This window comes from Prionailurus bengalensis, chromosome E1 (assembly GCF_016509475.1).
Source record: "Prionailurus bengalensis isolate Pbe53 chromosome E1, Fcat_Pben_1.1_paternal_pri, whole genome shotgun sequence".
Classification (NCBI taxonomy): Eukaryota; Metazoa; Chordata; class Mammalia; order Carnivora; family Felidae; genus Prionailurus; species Prionailurus bengalensis.
Window position 1 is genome coordinate 23960921 of NC_057347.1, and position 24467 is coordinate 23985387.

Genomic DNA, 24467 nt, shown 5'->3' on the forward strand with positions numbered 1-24467 from the left:
TTATGTGACAATCAGCACTAAATATACCCCAAACCTTTTCATTATCCTTGACACAAATTCTGTACCCATTAAACAATAACTTCCCCCATCCGCCTCTCCCCCCTGCCTCTGGTCAAAAATGAGTTACTGGCCTGATACAGGCCAGGGCCCTTTCTGTCTTCAGAGTTTTGGTGCTGCTGTATCCATTATCACTTAAGATAAATAAGCTTTGGGGAAGATAGAGATCAGTGTAAATGTAGGAAGGGGAAGAACATTGCCTTCCATATTTACATACAAGTCAGGATGTTTTCTACATATTATCTCATGTAAAGGGACCTAAGCTGAGAGTCATTCCATATCCCTTGGGGAGATGTTTGCAGTTTTGGTTTCAATACTGGCTGGGGATTATGCAGGGAGGGAAAATAAACAATTATGCCATCCCTCAGTGCACACAAACACACAGCCAGGAGCCGACTGCACTGTGGGTAAAATGACTCCAAAATTGTGTGTAATGAGTAGGAAAAGATTAGAGACAGCTCTTGCTATGCTGAAAATTGACATTAGTGGAGAGAAAAAAAAACTCTTTACTAGTCAGCCTAGGAGGTCTAATTCGAGCAGTAAAAATATAAATAAATAAATAAAAGTATGTCAAGATGGTATTGGTGCTTTTTTTCCAATGAGTTCTATCTGGCCGGAAGGCTATTCAGCATAATGCAAAATTAAATTATAAAAACTGGCTGAATATTTAGATGGAAGAGCCATTTGGAAGCAGTTTATTTAGGCGAACCGGCAATGACCCACAACAGGGAGACATCAAGCGTGAAATTTACTAGAAATTAGCACCAGGGTCCCAGCCTCAGCATGAATAGCTTGATAGGATGCAAATCCCAGTGATATTAAGCTGCCTCACTGCTGGTGCTACAGGGTCACTCTCAGTTGGCTTTTCATGTTATACTTATTATTTTTTCCTGGGACAGGTTATAAATAACAATAAAAAAACATTTATTGAAAACTTTAACCGGAATGAAAGTCTATTTTAAAGTCTCTGATTACTTGGATGTTGAAAGACTGTGTCAACTGGCCATAATGAACTGACATTATGTGTATGCAGCTTGTGTATGCCTAATGTTTACCTTCAGCTTCTAACAGATAATCTCGCCCCAAGCCAATAAGATCTGTTCCAGTTTCAAGAGTATGGGGCACTGTGGAAACACCCTACCACCCTGCTCCCTTGTTTGGTACATGTGGCTGCCACAGTTTATCCATGTTGTATAACAATGAAGGCCCCGGGCAGGGTTGGTGCTTGGTTGCTGAGAAAGCACCAGAAAGGCTCTGTGATTGTATGCAGATGTGCTTTGCTCACAATGCTTAGAAAGTACCAAGCCCCCGCCTCTCCACTGAAGAACCTATCAGTATTGTCCATTCTTAGTTGCTTTTCCCATGGCCTGAGAATTGACAGTCAGCATATGCATAGCTTTACAATTCCCTAGACTGATTTCTCACCTAAAGCCTTGGGAATACACTCTCCCCTGCTACACTTGGCTATGCTTTTGCTCTGTCTCAAATAGGAAGAGATTTCATACAAATATGTATCAGACTATGGCCACACGCTTCAGCGTGCCCTTCAGAATGTACAGTTTGGGGCTGCTGTGATTCAGTGCGAGCGTGTTGTTTGTAGAGTTTGTTTTGTGTGTGTCAGTTTATATTTTAATAGCCTTTTGTTGTTTTTTGGGTGTTCTGATGGTTGGATTGTGGGTTTGTTGGTGTTCCAGGTTAGATGGAGACATTGTTTTTGGTCCTGAGCCTGTCAGCTTTAATGAAGCCTGGGGCCCCTTTTCTACTCCCAGTCATGGGGCCTGAAGGTAATTGCTTGGCAGTCAGATCCAAGCCCTTCACATAGCTGTGTAGTGTCATCAATACAATTTCTTACTTTTATGAACATACAAAAAGTCCAGGCAAAATTTAAAAATATTCAGTCATTTTATTTCAGTCTCTTTTCTGGTTTTTATTTTACTCAATCATTGTATCAGATGCTGGAAAGCAGCCTTGGCCTCCCGCTCTTTCCTTCCAGTAAGAATGAGGTCACAGAAAGTGGACTTCAAGAATCAAAAAGATCTGGGTTCGAGTCTCATACTCTGCCACTTATTCACTTATTTAACTAAGCCTCAGTTTACTCATCTATAACTTGGGTTAGAAGAACATGGTTTTCTGATAATTAAGTGATTCATTTGTGTGTGTGTATGAAATCATGCTGCCTGATATGCAGTAAACTAGCCATGATGATGAAAAAGAGGGACTAAAGTTCATTTCAGAAAGTAAAACATGCACACTCAGCTTCATCCCAAACTACTTGCATATATGAACTTGAGGGTATCTTTTTAAATGTTTTTTTAAATTATGTTTTATTTTTGAGAGAGAGACAGAGACAGAGACAGAGACAGAGTGTGAGCACGGAAGGGGCAGAATCCAAAGCAGGCTCCAGGTTCCAAGCTGTCAGCACAGAGCCCAGTGCGGGGCTCAAACTCACGAACTGTGAGATCATGACCTGAGCCAAAGTCAGATGCTCAATCGACTGAGCCACCCAGGCATCCCATATGAACTTGAGTTTAAAAAATTAAATAAATGGGCGTGCATTTTAAATAAAGTCCTTTCAAGGGGCTGGGTCTGTTAATCATAGATAGTACAGACAGATTTTGATGTGGGTGTATCTTTAAGAAACAGAAGTGAGTGAGAAGGCTGGACACTGTCTTCGTTTACTTCTAACTTACTTTTTCCTCTTTCTTTTGTGTGCTTTTTTTCTATTGTTTTACTTTCTCCTTCTATCCATGTCTTCCATTTCTTCTCTGTGCATGACACCACTGAGGGCTACTCCTTTCTGTTACTTGTTCTGAGGCTGAGACTGTACTCTTGGCAGCACTGAAAAATGTACTGCTAATTACACAATTATTTTATTATGTAGCACTGGTTGAAATATCCACTAAAGAATTAATTTAGTTAAAATAATTTAAACTGAGCAATTATTTTCATAACCACAGAATTAGCGTAAAGCGCTTAAAGTCCTTTATTCCCTGCTCTTCATACAGCAGTTGTGTAATTAGCAGTAAATTTTTTTGGTCTTTGCTTTCCTCCCAAAGGGATAAATGTCTTTGCTCTGATCATATATACAGAGTATATGACCATACACATTCCTCATAGGGTAGGGAGTTTTTCCCAGAGCAACTTTTAAATTTCTGGAGTTTCTGAAGTCTTCACAGAGCAGCCAGGTTGGGCAATGGAGAGAGGCATATACTTTGCAGTTAACTGTGCTCACTGATGGTTTGTATAGAGAGAGCCATTTTTACTTTGGAGAAGGTGGCAGTTTAATTTGCCAGTAACTACAATGAAAGCAATTTCTATTTGGATTTGCTCTTAACTTTCTGAAAAATGCTTTTTTGCTCTGGATTTCCAGAATTGATTTATTCCAAATTGAGATCCTTGCTTTGATAGGAAAGTTTGAACTCAGTTGAACCTGTTATTTGGTGTTTAGAAAGGATCCATTGAGGTTCCGCTGAAGTGCTCATTAAACATCTGGAATCATAAACCTAAGACTTTAGACATGCACAGACTTCAGTGAGCTGGGAAATGGGAAGAAGTCCATAAATTGTTGGGAAATAAATAATAACTGATCCTACTTTCCAAGGACTCTATTTATGCACCAGGGTGCCTTTTCTTCAGGTTGCTCCTAGCCTTGTGGGGGATTACAATGTGTACTCTTTAGCAAAATGAAGAGGTAGCTCTTCTTTTTATGTGGCTGTGTGATGTTTCCAGTAAATACGTATGCATTTTAAATGTTTTCTCATATTGATGCCCTGGTAAAAATGGAACTGTTAAAGAATTAACTTGTTTTTCTTTCTCGTTATGTTCTTTCCAAAGTGCGTATGTGCTCACCCATTCAGAGTATCTGAGCACTATGTTCCAGGCACTGGACAAGACACTGGGGATACCAAGAGGAAAGATGCCATTTTGAAGATAAAAATTTTGAAGGCTCCATTTCCATTAGCTATACCTTTTAAGAGCTTATCATATTCTAAGTATCATGAGGAGACTTGAAAAGAGCTTGAATAGTTCCTTCCTTCAGAAAACTTAATGTAGTGAGAGAGATCACATATTGACATGAAAAATACTCAGTGTCTGTAGAGCAAGTGTGAATTAGTATAATGAAACCAGAATCTGGCAATTCAGAAAGGCTATAAAATGGATATGCAATCCATAGGGCTTGCACACTGTCTTATGAAAGACAGTGCACTTCTCTTGTGTTTTTGAAGATCCTGTAGAGTCTTGAATAGCATTACAGGTGGAAATCCCCATCCTTTCAATTTTCAGGGTGCCAGACAGGACCTAGGGTGGCTGAACCCCCAGACCTGTCACCTCTGATCTGAGCAGCCTCCTCATGGAGGCACAGCTCACGATATAAACATTGTTTTCTGTGTATACCATGATGTGAACGATGTTTGGAAGCATTGTTTCATGATTTCTGATTTGTCTCCTCTATAGATATGTACGACCAGGTGCTGAAGTTTGGTGCTTACATCGTGGATAGCTTACGGGAGTGCTCCCAGCCTGTGCTGGTTTACATTCCTCCTCAAGCTGAGCTCCGGGGTGGCTCCTGGGTTGTGATTGACCCCACCATCAACCCCCGGCACATGGAGATGTACGCTGACCGAGAAAGCAGGTAGCATTTCTTCTTTTTTTCCATTCACTGCCTCTGAAGGTCCTCTAGCTGTCGGTTTCCTCCTGGAGAACATTATAACCAGAGAACTTTATTTGAATCTCTATTTCCAGAGGGTTACAAGGTCAGAAAAATAGATTTCCTAAATAGTGTCTGCTGGGATGAGAAAGAAAGGGAGGTGGGGGTCAGGCTTTCCCAGTGTGGTCCCCCACCCCAGATTCTTTTACCAAGAAGTCCTCTATCCCACATATCCCCAGACTCAGAGAGATTGTCTCCTCTGTTTGTGTTTCAGATAGGCCTATTACTGTCTCTTTCTTAGATATGGGGCAGATGGAACTGAAAGCAAGTTGGTGTAGAAGGACTAAAGTGTTAGTCTGGAGTTCTGAAGCCTTAACTGACTGGCAAGCAACTTGAAGCAGTTTTACTCCTCTTGAACTGCTTGTCTGTGGAACAAGCTGGTCGTCACTGAGGTGTACCATAGCACCTGCCTTCTGTGATTCCAAACCGAAGCTGCTCCCTCAGAGTCCAGTGTCGCACTCTGGCACTCTAGGACACTTGGAGAACAGTGTTTACAGCATCCAAAGGACTGCAAAAGAAAAAGTCCCAGACCTTTGTCAAGAGGTGGTCCTTGAAACTACTTAAGTAAAACAGACCACATCCAGCTTCCTTTCACAATCAGTTTTCAGCCCTTTCCAAAATAGGGAAATTTCACATTGTATTTCTTTGACATTTTCCATGCCACTTCCTGCATCTGATCATTTTACTTGAATACCTGCTTCTGTTTCTGCAAAAATTTTAGCCTCCTGCTTCAAATGCTGCTTGGGAGAATCCAGTAGTTTTATGAAATCACTCAGCTAGCAGTCTACACCCAGGGATTTATTTTTTTATTTTTTTTTTTTAATTTTTTTTTTTCAACGTTTATTTATTTTTGGGACAGAGAGAGACAGAGCATGAACGGGGGAGGGGCAGAGAGAGAGGGAGACACAGAATCGGAAACAGGCTCCAGGCTCTGAGCCATCAGCCCAGAGCCCGACGCGGGGCTCGAACTCACGGACCGCGAGATCGTGACCTGGCTGAAGTCGGACGCTTAACCGACTGCACCACCCAGGCGCCCCTATTATTTTTAAATCCAAATCTAGCCCCTGATCTGATACCAGATCACAGACAGTTCCTCTGCAGACTTGTGGAGCAAGACCACCGGGTTTCAGATGCAGCTCTGTCACTTGTTAGGCTCGGACAAGTCTCTTAACGCCCTGTACCTTAGTTTCCTCATCTGTAAAATGGGAGATAATAGTAACTTCCCTCATAGAGGGTGTAGACTGGGTATAGGACTGCTGTGAAGATTCATGTGTAAGCACTTGGAACAGTGCCATGTATGTACTAAGTAGTAGCTGTAATTTTTTTCAATTGAAAAGCTTTTTTTTTTTTAAGTTGTATAGGGTAACGTTCCTAGTAATAGAACAAAATTAGTATGCACTAGTAATAACCCTGAGACCTCTCCATAGCAGTAGAATGTTTTCTTTCCTGCTTGGCCCAGCCCAGTGTGTCATCCTGCCAGCAGACTAACAGCTGTGCGTGGGACCGATCAGCATCGACCTCTCATTGCACAGCCTAACTGCTGGAGGCTGATCCCCTGCCACAGTGCCTACGTCATCTTTTTTTTTTCTTCCCCCTCCTGGAAAATAATGTGATTCCTGCTACCCTTATCGGCTGTAGATGGTGGAATCTATATTCCTCTTTTGAGATGGAAGTAGACTGGTGTGGTAATGAGAATTATTTTAATTGCTTTTTGCCAGGCCTTTCTCACAGCCCACTTAGACACTTTTTGATGCCTGCCTCTCCCTGGGGTTACTCCTGTGAGCCATGGGTGGCCAAAACCATAATGAAGCTATTTCCTGGTCTGCAAATCGTAACCAGCCTCATTCAGTTGTCTCCTTCCTTTAAAGTGCCTCTATTTCTGTTTTGTTTTCTTTCTCTCTGATCCAGGGGATCAGTTCTGGAGCCAGAAGGGACAGTAGAAATCAAATTCCGCAGAAAAGATCTGGTGAAAACCATGCGTCGGGTGGACCCAGTCTACATTCGCTTGGCTGAACGATTGGGTATGTCTGCTTGTCCTCCTGGCAAATCAATGAGCCATTCAGCTGATTTGTAATGAGTGCATTCATAGGCCAGGGGAGGAGGCACTGAAGCATTTGATCAAATTCATGATAATCTTTATTTACTGTCCTCTATATGGTAAGAGCCCTGGTAGAATGAAATAGTGTATGTAATAGGAGGGAAAGTAGGACCTAAAAAAGCAAAAAGTCACCCAAGTTTTATTCTGATATTTTCTTATACTTCACACAGTCCATCTTTCTGGCCTTGTGGATGATATCCTCGTAAAGAACAATTAGCTGGAAGTTGCTGTTGGGGGGCAGGCTAATCAGGCAGAGAATATGCTTAAAAGTCCTCAGAAGTCTTAAGAGTTCCGTTTCTGGTTGTCTCTTTGGACATTTCTGAGGAATGTGAGTCGATGTCATGGGACAGAGAAGCTGGAGACCTACCCAGGTGGAGTTCCAGGGCCATCTCGAGCTAGAGAAACACAAGTAAAGACTACGCACAGCCCTGGGAACATTTGTGCGCACTACTCTGTTGCTCATTTGTTTTTGGAGCTTTGGAAGGGCTGCAGCTTGCACATAGGACTAAACTGTGGGAGCCCTGTGTCAAGTCCAGAGACTGAAATGCATTTCAGGTTCTTCTAAAGCACTGATTATCTGCCTAGACCTCCCATCAAGCCCCTCACTAGGTTAGTGAAGATAATTGCTAGGAGTCCTTTTGTTAGTTTGTTTTGGTTTTGTTTTTCTAGGAATAGAGTGATTGTCTTTAAAAGGTAATGAAACTCCGTGAATGGAAGGCATAAAAAGGAGAGGTGCTAGTTCATTTATGTTTCAAATAGTAATTTAATTAATAAAGTACCATTTGTGGACGCTTTATATGCTCACTATCTAGAGACACAAAAACTTCTGAGTGTTTGCCTGCACTCTAGAAGACCGCACATCCTGGCAGTTTGGAGCCCTGAGCCAGGTTGCCTGCCAGACACGGTGACTTGGGTTATAATAAACCCTGTGTGCCTCCCATTGTTTGCCATTAGGTAACAACCACCAATAAGTCTAACCCATCTCAGCCTGATCCCTTTATGGGAAGTGCACACATACAACAAGAATTGGCAAAGCTGTTTCTAAAATCTATTGCCACCCAGAATTGTTGAGGTGGTTTTTTTCTGTCTCTTCTCCAAACAGGATAATTACTTCTGACCAACCCCATACACTTTAATTAAAGTAACTGCAGCTCAAGAGCAAGTTCCTCACAACTCTATATAGTGAGAGCTCTAAAAGCTTCAGCCACTGATAAGCATCTCACTTAGATGGCTCATAATTGCTCCCAGCATCAGGCAGTCGTTCTGCTGTTTTTACCACTAATTCTGTACAAAGGCAGCAATGCCACAATTGCAGGACACAGTGAATTGCATAATTTTCTCTCTCTCTCTTTTTTTTTTTTCTTTTTTCTTCTTCTTTTTTTTTTTTTTTTCTTTTTTCTTTTTTGCTGGTTTTCTTTCTGGCCAATTTAAAATTTGTCAAAGTCGGTCTTCTTCTGGATCACTGCCCTTTGATATTTCGCGCACTCCATTTGCCACAAACAAGCCGCAGGGCCGCAGTTCATGCTGACTCTAGCAGAAGCAGAGAGAGCTCCATTTATCTTACACTGCCTGCTGAATTCCTACTCATTAACTGGGGGTTCACTGCCTCTTTTTAACCCCCCAATGGCTGTTATCATCCCTTCAGAGTAACTGGGTGGTAGGAAGAGGGATCCTCTCTGACATCTGTTTGCAGAGCAACCGGATGGTGAGGGGTGTGGGGCCAAAGCTTCTTTCTCTTGAAGGAAAGTGATATCGCTCCCACCTTCACCCAGCACCTTTTAACTTTTGAAATACAGGAAGGGGAGAGGGAGGAGATTTCCAAGTGATGGCCATTTAATCATTTGTTACAAATCATCTCATTATCAATTTCCTCTCTGCATTGAAGAAAACCATATTTATTTAACCTTGACCAAAATGGCATTGGAGAAAGAATCCTTAGTCTGCTAAATGTGAAGCAGCTCTGGCCCAGGGCAGGTCAGGAACATGAGAGTAGGTCTAGAATAAAAATAGTCATGTATAAGCCTCAGGTTGCTTGTAGGTAAATTGTTTCACTTCTCTGAACATTAGTTTCTTCATCTAGAAAGTGGGGATAATGCCCCAACCTAGCCATTGTGAAGATCAGATGAATGTGCATTCACTTTGAATCTGTGAAGCATTTTTCAAACATAGGGTTTGGCATCATTTCCTGCCTTAATTATCAGAAGAAGGAGACAGCCATGTTTGCTATCTCTGTGGCATAGGTCTACTTTTGTAACAAGTGGTATAGGAAAGGAAATACGAAAGAAGTAGAAAAAGTGGTCTTGTCCCTTAAGCGATTTAAGTTTTTCAGGGAGATCATACATACCCAGGTGTATTTGTGAGGTCACAGGCCAGCAAAGATGTAACAGAACATGCCATGAACTCCACTCCTTTTGGGTTCACGTAGGCTTTTGGCTCTTTTCTCTATGCCTAGAATCAAAAACTGACAAAATACTTTCACACAAAGTGGGTGCAAATGACCTTATTTTCCAGATTGAGAGATTAAGGCAAAAAGAAGACTTCAATGAATCATCCAAGATACAAAATAAACGTATATCAGCACCCAGAATGGAATTCTGGTTCTCTCTGTTTTGCATTTCTCAGGATTTCCTCAGCTGAATACTGAGCCTGATCAAAATTAAACAGGAATTCTTTCCCTTTGTTATCTAAAGCCAATTCCACTGAGAAAAATCTGATTTAGGAGAAAGCCTGTAGAGGTGGATGTTACCTTATGTTCCCAAACTCTTCCCAGATTGGCCTCTGCACTGGGGAGCACACTGTCAGATCACTTAGAGCACAACTGATTTGACTGTGTTCAAAAACATAATTACTATTTATTCTCTAAGGATAATGAGTAATATTTAATTTCTGAACAGCTAACTTTGTTTCATATTTTTTATTTTTAAAAATTGACCTTTGGGGCGCCTGGGTGGCGCAGTTGGTTAAGTGTCCGACTTCAGCCAGGTCACGATCTCGCGGTCCTTGAGTTCGAGCCCCACGTCAGGCTCTGGGCTGATGGCTCAGAGCCTGGAGCCTGTTTCTGATTCTGTGTCTCTCTCTCTCTCTGCCCCTCCCCCGTTCATGCTCTGTCTCTCTCTGTCCCAAAAATAAATAAACGTTGAAAAAAAAATTAAAAAAAAAAAAAATTGACCTTTCATCATTTTATATACTTTGGGTAGAAGGTGGTGAATTACTGGTTTGTAGTTCTGTGATTATCATAGCATATGAAAATAGTGCATATCTTGGTTCCCAGTGGAGGTAAAGAGAGAAAGAAATGTGATATAAACCCAAATACCATAGTCTGGAGTCTCAGAACAGGCTTGGTAGAGTCCATGCAGGAAGGATAACTATACTACCAGCCTGGTTGCCTTATGGAAATTCGCTTCCTTCTCTGGAAATAGAGCCCCAGCCTCCATGGCCTCTTTGTGTCTCTCTGACATCCTTCTACCTCCTCAGAGAGCTAGGACCAGGGAGTGGTGTGGGATAGGATGGTCTTCCTAGCCTGGCCTCTTGACACCGGAACCTAAGATTTTCTCCTGGATCCTTACCCTTACAAATCAATTGAGAGAGACAGTCCAAGTGTGAAGCAGTCATATGTTCCCCACTGCCCTCTCCCTCAACACAAATAGTCTCTAGGCAAAGGAGCCACTTAGTGAAACTTTATCCTGCTCCAGACTCACATTTTGAATGTGGCCCTGTTCCCGGGCAGCCTGCCAGGCAGCACCTTGGTGGTGCCCACACAGCACACCCTGAGAGTGCCGGTCTGACACAGGCAGAGGCCACTCTAGCTGAGCACTGCAGCTGGCCTGCCCCTGGCCCTTCTACCAGCATACCTTCTGCCCAGGGCACCCCAGGTACAGAGGGAGTATTAGGGCTTGCAGATGTCTGTAGACATCTTCCAGAATGCCTTCCCCCCAAGCCTTCTCTTTTAGCAGCCAGATGACAAGAAAAGGACACTTCCTTGGGTTAAGGGGATTCAGGGGTTAAGCTGGTCTTCTGGCAGGAGTGATCGAAGTATCTGAGCTGTGTGTGCTTTTCCATCTCTTGTGTCCATCTTCAAGATGTTGTAAGCTGAAAAGAGCTGGAATTGCTTGTGTGGGTCAGAAAGCAGCATCCTTACCTGGAAAGTTGAAAAGGAAAGAAGTTCTGATACCAGTGCCTGGGATGTGGCCTCTTGCCCTGTCATCTGTGGTATACATGGAGCATCCTCACTGGCACCGTGGCCCTTCAAGCACTGGTCTCTGGTAGGCAGGCCCACGAGGAGAGATTATGGCATGGTGCCTCTTCCCTTAGTTAGCCGCTTACAACCCACTTCATCACACTGATTCAGGAGCATTTTGGTTTGATGCAATTTGGTTCAATAGTGACAGCATTTTCTGGGAAGGAGAAGGAGTTGTTTTGATCTGATCTATTAATCTGATTGTATTTATAAAAGCACTTGGGCTTGCCTCTTCCTAGGAAACAGTGATTCACAGTTCTGTCAGGCAGAGAGACCAGGCTGGCATTTTGTTGGACTGAACCTAAGCTTCTGCCTGCCTGCAGGCTGTTGTCAGAATATGTCTGAGAGGCACTGTTCCCACCTGGTCCTAGCTGACCCAGAGCCCTGTCCCTGGTAGATTCAGGGGAGCAACAAAGGAAAGGAAAACTGTAAAGACTTTGAGACTTACTGCCACGAGAATTCAGAGAATTCTGTGCGGCTTCCTGACTCTTTTGTGTGGACTGTTTGCATGGGGGCACGGGGGACAGGGCTGCAGGGGGAATAATAGATTCTTTTATTCCTATTTGGAAATCTCTGGGTTTACTATAATGATTTTTAAAAATATGAACAGCAGAGCACTAACACCATTGCAAGGAACCTAGGGTTAAACATCCCTGAGAGGATAGCTGTTAAAATCAATATGCAAATGCAGCTGTATTTAGACAGGTATGGCCCCCTTTGAAGAAAAGCAGATATATGAAAATGGGATTTTAAAAAAACTAGATACATTGGGAGAAATTATTCCCATTACAAAAGGATTATTTGCTTTACCAAAGGATTCACTGCAGGGTTCCTTCTAAATAGCTCCCTTAAGGCATTTAAAACAGGATCTGATTTACGCAGTTTTTCAAGAATGCTTTTGTGTAAAGAAAGGCACACCTGTGATGGATACAGAAGTAGTTTTGCAAGGGTTTTTTTTTTTTTTTCCACCCTATCTTACTATCTTTATAGAGAAATTTCTTTCAACATTGAAAATGTGATTACACAGATCTTTTAAACAGCTACTTATGTTTGTACTTCTGAATTTTAATAAGATTCCAGTCTTTTTTATGCTGATTTTTCAGTCTCAAGGTTGAGGTACGGGTGTGTGTTCTTATATCTGAGATATTCTGGAGCTGAGTGAGGGAGGGTGGTCTAGTCCTTTTCTTTAGTTTCATAAGTATTTAACCAATCAAAGCAAATTGCTTTCTTAGGAGAGGAAGAAGGGCCCATAAAAGTTGAAATTGGGTTTAAATTTACATAAAGCTTCTTAGTATAACTAAAAACTGAAAAAAACACTTTAATATCACATTCTTTTATAAAACATTTTCCTTTTTTGCCAGCTTAGGGTTGTTGTTACATAAACGAGAAACTGAGCACAGAAAAGAGATTTCTGCAAGGTCACCTAGTGCCTTTAGCTGAGCAGAGAATTTTCAGCCTACCAGTCTGATTTTCATTCTAAGCTTTGAAAGTCTCACCCCTCCCCCCAAATCCTACACCATAGGATGTGATCTGCTCGTCCATAGGGTAAGGCTCACCTCCTCCTGCCCTCCTTCAGTGTCATGGCTGGGTAAAAAAACACCTCCTGCTGCAGAAATCAGCTCTCTCCTCAGAAGCTTCTCTTCAGCTTTGACCCCATGGAGGAGAGATGTGACTTTTCATTATGTCCTGGCCCCAGGAACACCTGACAGGCTGCTGCCCTGTGGGCACTTGTGGGTCAATTTAACTTGTTTCATTTTAAGGGCATTGGCTCTATATCGCTTCTCAGCCTTTTGGCTAAGATCAAGTATAGTATCTGTTCTTATCAGTTTAATATCTGATATGTCCTCTATCCGAGGACAATATATTAAATGGATTTTTGGAATTAGGAGATGGAATAGAAGCTTGCTCCATCCACCCCACTCGTCGATCTGGTATTGCGATACTTCCAGGAACTGTGCACCTGCTTTGGGGGAAATTTTAAAAATAAAAACTAAATTTAAAAAGAGCATGGGCTCTGAAGCCAGACTACTATCTAAGCCCGAATCCCAGCTCCATGGTTTCCTAGCTTTGCAGCCTTGGGCAAGTTACTTCACTTTTTTGTGCCTCCATTTCTTCATCTGTAAGGTAGCCATCTTTTAGGGTATTTGCAAGGATTAAATGAGATGAAAAGTACTTAAACAATTCTAGCACATAGTAACATCTCAGTAGCGTTAGCTCTTCTTATTGGATCAGAATAGTACAGACTAGTAGTACTCTTCTGTATTTAGTTCTTTACATTGAAATATTTTTTAACTCTTATAGTTATCCAACCTTATGGTGGATTTTTAGGATTTCATGGGGACTTTTTATTTTGGGAAGAAAGAGACGAGAGTAACCTACCTTTCTTCTCCCGTTTCAGCCTTTCCCTAAAGTAGGATTCTAGAAAAGAATGACTTTCCTCCCTGTAGCATATTCTTAAACACACTCACACACGCACACAACGACTTGCTTTCCTAAAAACCCTGAGGCCCTGCAATCTGGCTAGAAAAGAAAGAAAAACCATTCCAAGATATTTAATTGTACAGGGAGCTTACAGGATTGATCGAGAGCTTAGCTTTTTACAATAGTCCAGTGAATAAGAAATGCTCCTGACAAACGATCAATGATAGGATAATCACTCTTTATCCCCCTCCTCATTCTTACCTTCTTTCTTTCAGGAGAACAGGGTTCAGAAGTCAAAAATCTTTATAGACGCCGCTTTTAAATTAAGCAGAAAATAGACATTGACATATTTGTTAATCTCCCCTAAATCATTACTAGGGCTGGCTGCTTTGCTGTACAAGGAGAGAGGGGCCCTCCATGTGCTACACAAGGGTCTAACTAGCTTAAAAGCAGCCTTTTATTTTTAGAAAATAAAATGTAGCAAACCTTTTCTCCCCCCCACCCCCACTTAAGGCACACAAGTCCTTGACTTTCTCATGTGCATTTTAAAGTACATACATCCTCTACTTCTGTCTTTTCCTTGCTTTGATGCTTTTTTGAGGTAGGTCTTGAACTGCAATCAGAGGCATTACTAAAGGAATCAAACAAGGCAACCTTTGGGGGAATGTTCTGTGATCTTCCTAGTCTCAGGAGGGCCAGAGCATTGCAGGTGTTTATTTCATTATTCTTTTAAAGCTCTGGAATAGCTTGACTGGGTAGACAAGACCTTTGTTAGTTCAGGAGCCAGCCTTCTCTGTCCCTCCAGCTTGGTAAAGCCAAGGCCTTGTTGCCAGAATGCTGTGCTCCAAGCCTGGAAGTCCTCTGCCTCTGTACCCAGTGCTGAGCTGTGTGCTCTTAACACTTTTCTAACACAGTGAAACAAACTCTTCAGCTAATTGCAATTCTGTCGCCATTGGTATCATTTCGTGTGGAAGAACACAAGCTTTGAAGGTAGCCAGACCCAAGTGTAAATCCTGACTTTGCTACTTAAGAGCTAGATACCACTGGACAAATACCTTTACATTTCAGAGCTTTGGTTTTCTCATTTGTAAAATAGATGCCCTGTCTATAAGGTTGGGTTGTTTTAAGGATTAGAGATGATGTATATGAAGCAACTTGGAAAGCACTCAGCGACATTAAGGCCTGCCTCTTGGCAGCAGTGTTAACAGCTGACCAGACCTAGGTCTGAATTGTGCATGGTGACTTATGAGCTATGTGATCCTGAAAGCATTAAGTGTGGTGCCTGGCACATAGTAACTGCGCAGTAAATGTATGTATATGGTACAGACATGCACATATATGTACATGTACAGATGTACACATATAAAAACACAGTGTTGGTTGTTTAGCCAGATGGAGGATGTTCTGAGGGTCTAGAACTTCTCATTCATTCCATATCCACAGTCCTACCATCCCTTACCCCACCCACACCTCCCCAGAAGGGCTGTGATTTTACCTGCCATTATGTTAGTTCTTGATCTCACAATAACACAAGGAGCTACCCTTAAATCTTAGGGCTGCCAGAAGGTTTCAGGGACCCTGGCGTTGGAGCATAAGTGGCCCCAGTACCCAGGAGAGGGAAGTAGATGCTGAGGGTGCTCGGGACTGTGACTATTTGCCATCCAGTACAGAAGTATTGTACAACTGTAGTCCCCCTGTACAACCAGTCTCCTGCCTTGAATCACTGTGCCTGAACTATCTCTATAGCACAAGAGTAAATGACTTGCTCCCCCAAGCTAGACTTACGTTTGATTAAGGAGTAAAGTATACAGTCAAGTGACTCACAGAGGATGCCAAGCACTTGCCCTTAGTGAGAAGTGTGCATAATTTATAAGTCATGGGCAGGTTTAGACTGAAGAGTAGAAAACAGGGAAGGTGGCGTTAGAAATAGAAAGGCTTAGTGCCTTTCAGGTCCCATGTCCCAGAAGCCATCTACATGAACTTTTAAACACTCCCCAACAGTATCAAAAGGACAAGTTCTTGGATCACTGTAATGAACAAGTCTAGAGTCAGCACTTTCTTAGATGATGTAGAGACCACTGCTTACTCGTAGAGTGAAGTAAACATTTCTATTTCACCCTGGCAACCAAGGAACCAGGTCTGGACTCATATAAAAACTTTACTTTGGGTGTTCTAAAATTGTGCAACCAAATCCACATAACACTGTGTTCATATCAACGTGAATGTGGGTGAGTAGAATGTAAAGAAAGTTGGAGGATGGATATTTAGTAATGCTGTGGACGCCTTGGGGTATAAAGAAATGGTTCGACAAACATGCCTGATTCAGGAGGTAATCTCATAAACAGATGTTTGAAATGTAACATGGTAAATTTTATGATCAATGTTTATGAAAAATATTATGATAAAGTTTTTAAAAAAAATCTTAGGCCTGCCCAGGAAACCGTTTTAGATCTGCAGAGCAGAAATTATTGAAGAAATTGTCTTGGTCTCAGCTATGGAATGGAACTTCATCTTTATCAGCCAGGAGCCTGCCATCTTCGTTTAGCCTTTTCTGAAATTAAAGAGATTCTGCTACTGATGCACTTAACTTGTCCTCTGCCCCAAGTAAACAAGAAGAGACAAGGTAACATAGTGCCCCAAATCTTGGAGGCCACACTGCTGCACCTGAGACCTGGCTCTGCCCCTTCCTAGTTTTGAGACCTTGGTGAGTTATATAAACTCTCAGTGCCTCAGTTTGCTCACCTGTAAGATGAGGATAGTAAGAATACCAACTTTAAGGTGGTTGTAAGGGTTAAGTGAGTTAATAGATACAAAGCACTTAGAATAGTGCCCAATGCCCTGTAAATATTAACTTTGATTTGTGATTTTAGGCATTGGGGAGCCAAGAAAAACATTTTTTTTAGCTTGGCTTATATTTTAATTTTCCATTTGATAAATTTTACAGAACAGTTACTAGAATAGTACAAAGGACTTCTGATGCCTTTTTCTCAGATTCTCCTTGTTAACATCTTGTCCCATTTGCTTTATCATTTCTATGTGCTCATGTACATGTACTTGCTTGCCCACTCTCTACACACACACACACACACACACACACACACACACACTTTCTGTGAACCATTTGACAGTAAGCTGTAGATATCATGCTCCTTTATCCATAAATATTTACTGTGTGTTTCTAAGAACACAGACTTTGTCTTATATAACCCAAGACATTTATCTACATCAGGAACTATAACATTGATACAGTACTACTATCTGATTCATGATTCATATCAAGAGTTTACCAATTGTCCCAATAATGTCTTTTACAGACTTTGTTGTTGTTTAGATCAGAGATCTAACCCTAGGCCACACACTGTAATCTGTTTTCAAGCATTTAGTCTGTTTTATTGTATGTATGTATATGTGTATGTATGTATTTGAGAGAGAGAGAGAGAGAGAGAGAGAGAGAGAGAGAGAGAGAGAGAGAATCCCGAGCAGGCTCCATGCCCAGCACAGAGCCTGAGGTGAGGCTCTGTCTCACAACCCTGAGATCATGACCTGAGCTAAAATCAAGAGCTGGATGCCCAACCAACTGAGCTACCCAGGCACTCATAGTCTGTTTTAATCTTGAATAGTTCTTTGGTTTTACCTTTCATCATCTTGAATTTTTTGAAGACTATAGGCTTGGGGCTGGGGTGGGAGGGGTTGTTTTGTTTTTTAAGTAATCTCCACACCTAACTGGAAAGGCTCAAACTCACAAACCCTGAGATCAAGAGTCACCTCCACTGATCAAGCCAGCCAGGCCCCCCAGGCCACTTTTTTATAGCATGTTCCTCAATCTGGGTTTGTCTTACCTTTCCCTATGGTTAAATTCAGATAATACATTTTTGGCAGGAATATTGCAGAAGTGTTATTTATGATCTTCTCAGAACATCTTCTTAGGAGGCATGTGTCATTTTGTCCAATTCTTGGTGATGGTAATTTTGACTACCTGTTTAAGGTTTTCACTAATAGTAATTTGTGGAGAGATACTTTGAGGCTATGTAAATATCCTGTTCCTTATCAAACCCTCACCCACTAGTTTTAGTATCCATTGATAATTCTTGGCAGAATCGATTGTTGTGATGGCAGCAAGATGGTGATTTTTCTAATTCCGTCATTCCTTCTGTGTCCATTAATTATTATTCTGTTGGAGGAGAGGAGAACATTCCCTTCTCTTCCCCCCCCCCCCATCTAATTATTTATATCAGGATGCACTCACAGACTTTGATTTCATTCTATAAATATTCTGATAACTAACATCATCATGTTGTTTATGATAAATTTGGTGCTCAGACTGCCCCAGATTTGGCCAGTGGAAACACCTTCAAACTGGCTCCTATGCCCTTTTAACAAGTCTCCATCATTTCTTGAGTGCTTCCTTGATTTTTGTGACAGCATGTTCCAGGCTCATCTTACATTTTTCCTGCCCCATCCCTAGAATCAACCATTCCTCCAAGGAGTCTTGGTTCCTCATACTAGAGAAGAAAAATGTTTGCTTCCCTGTCAAAATTACCATCATCAATGTTACTACTGAGACAGTCTCATCTCAGAAGAAACCAGTTGGCTCTCCTCCCATGGACTGTCTAGGCAGATCCACCCTAGAATGGATGGGCCTTCGTCTCATCCCACAGTCCTGCTCTCTGCCTGGTGCAGAAAGAAGGCTGCTGAAGTGTTAGGGCCGGATTGTGATAGGTCAGTGATTCCCCTCTGTGTGAGAGCCCAAGAAGAGATAGACTTCAGCTCTCTTCCTCATGGTTTTCAAGTAGTGATGGGCTTTAAAAAAAAAAAAAAAAGAGGTGGAGGTGGGCATCTAAAAATCTCATAAAAATGAAACTAGGTACTATAGCTACATCCCTGTTCTATTAACATGTGTTTATGTATAGTACTTACGGCTCACTCAGCAGCCCAAGGCTGTTTATGGCATATGATTCATAGTGGCATAAAAAGCAAGGCCTGTTCCCAGACAGACATGCTTGAAATAGAACTTCTCTTCTGCAACCCATCACATGTGGTCATGTATTTATTTGTCAGCTTTGGTGACAAAGCACTTCAAGTTGTCCCCAACACCAGGGGCTGTTACCTATTGCTCCTTCAGGTAGACTTACTCCTCTTTACTAGGCAGGCAGCTATATTTTCAGTATTGATTGCAAGGCCCATTCTGAGAGTAATTAGGAAGAAAAGCACAACATAGTAGTACCTCTTCTGGGACACCATTGATTGGAGGGGGGTGGGGGCATCCTCCCTGTCATAAGGAATTCCAGATTCCTTATAGGAATCTGTCGATTGAGGATCCTGTGTGCTTATGAGCTCAGTGATCCAAATGGGATTTGTGGAGTGCATTTCTCTTTTTTCCCTGTTCCTTCACTTTTAGCCCAAGAACTTGAATGTCTTTGTCACTCTGGTCAGGGGTTGGTTCTGGCAGTAGCAGCCCAGCAGCAGACTAGGAAGCGAGCTAATCTAATCTACTGAGCTAGTATAAGACACACAGATCTGGCTCTAATTAGGGTGGATTCTATTAATTTCAGGTTAAAAGTTTTCAAACCTGAGACTAGAAGCTATGGAGTAACAGCAGCTTGCAATTTTAGGAATCCTTTGGGGGGTGACTTGCATGGACCTGGGAGAAGAGGCTGCTGATCTGGGCCTGAAGGCATAGGGGTTGCTCCCCTACCGTGTCCCACACTGAGAATAGTCCAGCTGCTCTAATGCTGGTCAGCCAGGCATGGGCATGGTGTCTTGCATGGGGAAGGAGGGGCCTGGCTGTCAGTGAAACGATGAGAGACACAGGCCCCCAGGTGGTTGTTTGCACCTGCTCAGGGAAAGACTTGGGGAGAGGGACTCCCATGGTTGCTTTTATAGTTGTGACCTCCACAGGGAAAGGAGGACATGTGGGCTCCCCATGGCAAGATAAGGACTGGTCTGGCATCTCAGAGTCCTGTTAGTCAGCAAAGAGGTGGTGAAGACAATGGAGAGCCAGGGCACAGAGGGAGGGGGGTGTTTTTGAGCTTCCCATGACTGTGGCTGCTTTTGTGCAGAGAGATTCCTGGTCACCACAGAGTGTGACGGGCAGGTTTATTTAATTGCAGGCACCCCAGAGCTAAGCGCAGCTGAGCGGAAGGAGCTGGAGAACAAGTTGAAGGAGCGGGAGGAATTCCTAATTCCCATTTACCATCAGGTAGCCGTGCAGTTTGCTGACTTGCACGACACACCAGGCCGGATGCAGGAGAAGGGTGTTATTAACGTAAGTACGGTGGTTGCCACTTCTCCTGACTTGTCAAAGACCTGTGAGCAAGCGAGTGTATGTCTCATGCTCATCAGCTCACAAGTGGGGATGGATTAAAACAGCTTGTGCAGATCAAATCGTTTTCAGGTTTTTTTTGGAGAAACTTTTTCCTTTTTTTGTATATCCATTATCATCCCCAAAACAATTTTATGATTTACCTTCCCTTGGACACCTTGGGAGGCAAACTACTCCATTTTGCTGGTGGGAAACTGAGTCTCATGTGCTTTCACTGGGGGCAGCTGCCCACACTGTGGATTACACCAGTGTCAGGGTTCCAGCAGCAGCAAATTCACATGTAACCTGTGTACACGTTGCTTGAGCCATTCTGCTGCAAACCAATTCCACACTGTCCTGTTTATCTGGAAAGTCATAGCCTCCTCCCTAGAACATCTCAGCCATGTGTGGGGTTAGCATTAACGAGGCCCATTGCTGTGCACAGTGCTCTGGAGAGGGCACTGCAACTCTAAACTGGGGAGATAGCTGCAGGTGCTGAAAGTCACGGCCTGCTCTTAAGTCTCTGAAGGGCTTCCTAGAGGATAAGTTTTTGTGCCTGTGGAGTTCCCTGTGGACTGGGCACTGAGCAGGGATTAGGGCTGAGGTGACTAAGCTTATTCTTGTCTGTATGTAGGACATCCTGGATTGGAAAACATCCCGTACCTTCTTCTACTGGCGGCTGAGGCGTCTCCTGCTGGAGGACCTGGTCAAAAAGAAAATCCACAATGCCAACCCAGAGCTCACTGATGGTCAGATCCAGGCCATGTTAAGGCGCTGGTTTGTAGAAGTGGAAGGAACCGTGAAGGTAGGTGGGTGCCCTAGGAGGAGCCTTGGTGCTGTGCTCCTCACCCCCACCTGAGGATCCCCAGGCCTCTGAAGGCAGAAATGGAAGGGAAACATAGAGACCTAAGCCCTGTTTCCTCCCCATCCCGTAACATGTCATGATGGGTTGTTAGAAGAGGTCATTGGACATTTTTTGTTGCTCACTGTGTCATTCAGCAAACCTTTTTGCGTACTTTACTGTATACCAGACACTGCATTAGGCCCTAAAAGAAAGAGGCAGATACTGTTCCCATCCACACAGAGCTTACCATCTCAAGGGGGAGATGGATTAGCTGAGAGGTCATGTACAACAATGTGGCCGATATTAACCACAGCAGACCCAGCACATCATGGAGCACAGAGAAGGACACCTGAGCCACTCTGGGAAGGAGGAGGAGAGTCTAGAACTTATAGAAGTGGTGTCTCAGCCATCCTGAAAACAAAGTAGGCATGAGCCAGAAGAAAAGGGTGGGGTTAGGGTGGGGACATCAGGGGATCAGGGGAAGGTAGGAGGAATGTTCCAGGAAGAAGGAGTGGCACGTTTCAAGGGCTGATAGCAAGAGTTATCACACATCCGAGGAACTGTAGATATTTCAGGATGGCTCAGATCAGAATCTGCAGGGCCGTGGAAGCTGTGTTAAGGGTCTGGACTGAGGTCTATGGGAAGCCACTGAGGTGGTTAACGCAGTAGAGTGACATACTCTGATTTGTATTATAGGAAGACCACTCAGGAGGCTGTGTGGAAGGTAGAATTAAAAGGGGTCAGGAGCAAGAAGCCTAATCGAAGGTGATGGTTATTTAGGCAGGAGATGCTAGGGCTTTAGCTAAAGATCTTCTGGTTTCACATCTGAGCTGGAAGGAAATGTCCACTCTGACTGCAAGGAACCATGAATCCCTCATCTTCTTGGGTTGATCTGGTGGAGAGGACACATGCCTTGGACCAGTGACCCCGCTGGGGGGAGAGGTCTGAGACCAGGGTGACCAGGCACTAGCATTTGCCCCTGGAATTATGGGCTGCACAGGACAGTCTGTGGGAGGATGGGAAGAAAGAGTTGGAACTTTTATTTCTCCATGTCCTTTTACTAAGAAAAAGAACCTAACTGTTCTTAGTAGTTATTATATGGGTTAAAAGTAAATCATACGCATCATATATAAATGTTATCAGAATATTGGTAGTGTATGCTGAGAATGTCTTTTCCTGATAGCTGTTTTTGATCAAAATATTTGGTGCCTATTAGGTTAGAGTACTGAGGGAGGGCAGGCCCGTCAGCCTCTTCCCGAAAAGTGTTGGCTGATGTCCCTGCTGACTGTTCTCAAGAAGGAACTCCAAGATTTGTCGTCATTGTTAAACCCCGTGAATCTAGGTGCTTCTAAGATTCACCTCTGTGTTAAGCCTACCCATTTCTTTACGACTGAAAAGCTTCTTTAGATAAATATTTCAGATGTGCAGTGGGCGAGCACAGCCTTATGCGACGTCTGGTTCAGGTTAAGGTCAGTTTGTGGCATCATAATTGAGTGAGACAATTTTGTCAGTGGCTACTGGCAGCTTCTAGTGGAAGTTGGCATTGAAAGTCACGCAAGTGTAAAATAAGAGGTTGTTCTCGAGTTAAGAGTGGCCAGCTAGGTAAATGGAGTGTGTGTGTGTGTGGCCAGGAGACGCCCGCACCGCCTTCCTACCACATTAGTCAGTAATGGACGTGCAGGGCTTCAGTAAGCACAGGGATGAGGAGAAGGAATAGCTTCCCTCCGAGCATGAAGTGAGTGGATAGGCCCTTCCATTGTTCCTTAGCATCCTGTATCCAGGGGACAGTGTGTCTGGAGAAATAGGTCATTGCCATCTTGTAGATATGGAGAGAACTGTTGGCTGTATGTACACAGACTCCATGCTGGAAATCAAGTGTGGGAGACCACCCCAGCCCAATAGGTCAGGAGGAGGCTGCCTGAGACACTGGGAACCAACTATACCCAAGGACTAAGGCTGGTTCCTCCCTCCTGTCTACAAAAGACAGCATTCCCTTGAGCTCTTTAGTCCAGGAGGACAGCTGAGGAGAAGAAAGGAAAGGCAATGATGCTATGATGTGGCTTTGAAACCTCCTTCTGTATTCTGCAGGCTCAGCAGGACCTAGTTTAGTGTGGGGTGGGTGATAAAATCTGTAGCGCCCTTGAGAGAAGAAAGTGTTGCAGTGTTCAGAAGCCGTCTGTGCTGCCTTCATAGAATCTGCTCTGTGTTTGGCAATGGCTTAAAACCTTAAAAATGTTGCCAACCTCCCCCCACTCTTTTTTTGGTTCTTCAAACAGTGATAGATAGCGTGCACTGTGTCTCAGGTGCAAACACTGCCTGAGTCTAGACCTTGGCTTTGCACCAGGAAGTGACCCTCTGATCCTCATTGTGGTTACTGGTAGGGAAAGACATTTAGTGATAAGCATCTGCTAGCCATGTGTGTGTTCTTTTGTCTCAGAGAATTTATTTTTTTGTTTTTGTTTTGTTTTGTCTTTATCTTAATCCTGAAGAAAGAGATCTGGGGACAGAAAATTTGAAGACACTGTGATGTTATGTAACTTAGCAGTGCAATTCTTTTGTTTCCCATAGAGGAATCTGTTACTGTGAATTACAGGATTTTGTTTGAATCCACTGGGATAGTCCTGTTGTAGGAAATAGTACGGTTTATGGTTCAGAGTTTCACTGCAGAGAGGAGAAAAGCATGGCTGCAGTTGCCTGAAAACAGGAACAAGAACTTGGGTTTAAGTTGGGTCATAAGAACACAGTGCGTGCTTGTATCACGGGTAGGCTTTCTCTCTTGATTCTTAGATCCACAGTTTGAGGCATGTGGTTTTTCAAACAGACTAATTTTTTTTCCCCAGCCCCAAAAGGATTAGAACTCTTCCTGGGGCAACGAGAAGTGGTATTGGGAATCTCACAAACTTTTTGCACCCCAGCCTTGCCATTTGCTGGCTCAGACGTATTATTGATTTAAGTTTCCATCTCTTCATGTGTAATACAGAGATGATGCTTCTTTCACAGGGTTCAGTGAGTTTGAAATGACATGATAAGTAAGGTATGGGGCACAATGTCTGGCACTCAGTAGACACTCAGAATGTGCCGGTCTGCTCCCCTTCTCCACACAGCATGCCAGAAGGTAAAACATCATAACGTCAGCTAAGAGTTAGATATATAACTTAATGATCTTGGCAGGAGCCATGAGCATGGTAGATTCTCAGTAAATGTTCTTTGTTTTAAAAAAGATTTTTGTAGGGGCGCCTGGGTGGCGCAGTCGGTTAAGCGTCCGACTTCAGCCAGGTCACGATCTCGCGGTCCGGGAGTTCGAGCCCCGCGTCAGGCTCTGGGCTGATGGCTCGGAGCCTGGAGCCTGCTTCCGATTCTGTGTCTCCCTCTCTCTCTGCCCCTCCCCCATTCATGCTCTGTCTCTCTCTGTCCCCAAAATAAATAAACGTTGAAAAAAAAAAATTTAAAAAAAAAAAAAAAAAGATTTTTGTAATGTTTATTTTTGAGAGAGACAGAGACAGAATGCGAGTGGGTTAAGGGCAGAGAGAGAGGGAGACACAGAATCCAAAGCAGGCTCCAGGATCCGAGCTGTCAGCACAAAGCTCAATGCGGGGCTCCAACTCACTAGCTGTGAGATCATGATCTGAGCCGAAGTCAGATGCTCAACCGACTGAGCTACCCAGGCACCCCATGTTCTTTGATTTGGTTTGCTGTAACTTAATCCACGATCTAGGATGCCATAGCACATTGTTACTGTCCAGGTAGCTACCCATACACTCTTACTCTGGATTTCCAAATGAGATGGTCGGTCATTGGAGG

At 43.2% G+C, this 24467-nt stretch overlaps 1 protein-coding gene and 1 non-coding gene across 21 annotated transcripts in view; both read left to right on the forward strand.

The window, feature by feature from the left end:
• ACACA (acetyl-CoA carboxylase alpha) overlaps positions 1-24467 on the forward strand; it is a 282866-nt gene that overhangs the window by 250807 nt on the left and 7592 nt on the right. For all 20 annotated transcript variants that reach the window (XM_043583806.1, XM_043583805.1, XM_043583808.1 and 17 more), the window contains 4 exons: positions 4513-4690; positions 6674-6786; positions 19632-19786; positions 20457-20627. In XM_043583806.1, coding sequence (XP_043439741.1) covers positions 4513-4690; positions 6674-6786; positions 19632-19786; positions 20457-20627 — 617 coding nt within the window. The remainder of the gene's footprint in view (positions 1-4512; positions 4691-6673; positions 6787-19631; positions 19787-20456; positions 20628-24467) is intronic.
• On the forward strand, positions 12875-13065 carry LOC122486271. The gene has a single exon (XR_006298119.1). It is a non-coding gene; the product is annotated as a U2 spliceosomal RNA (small nuclear RNA).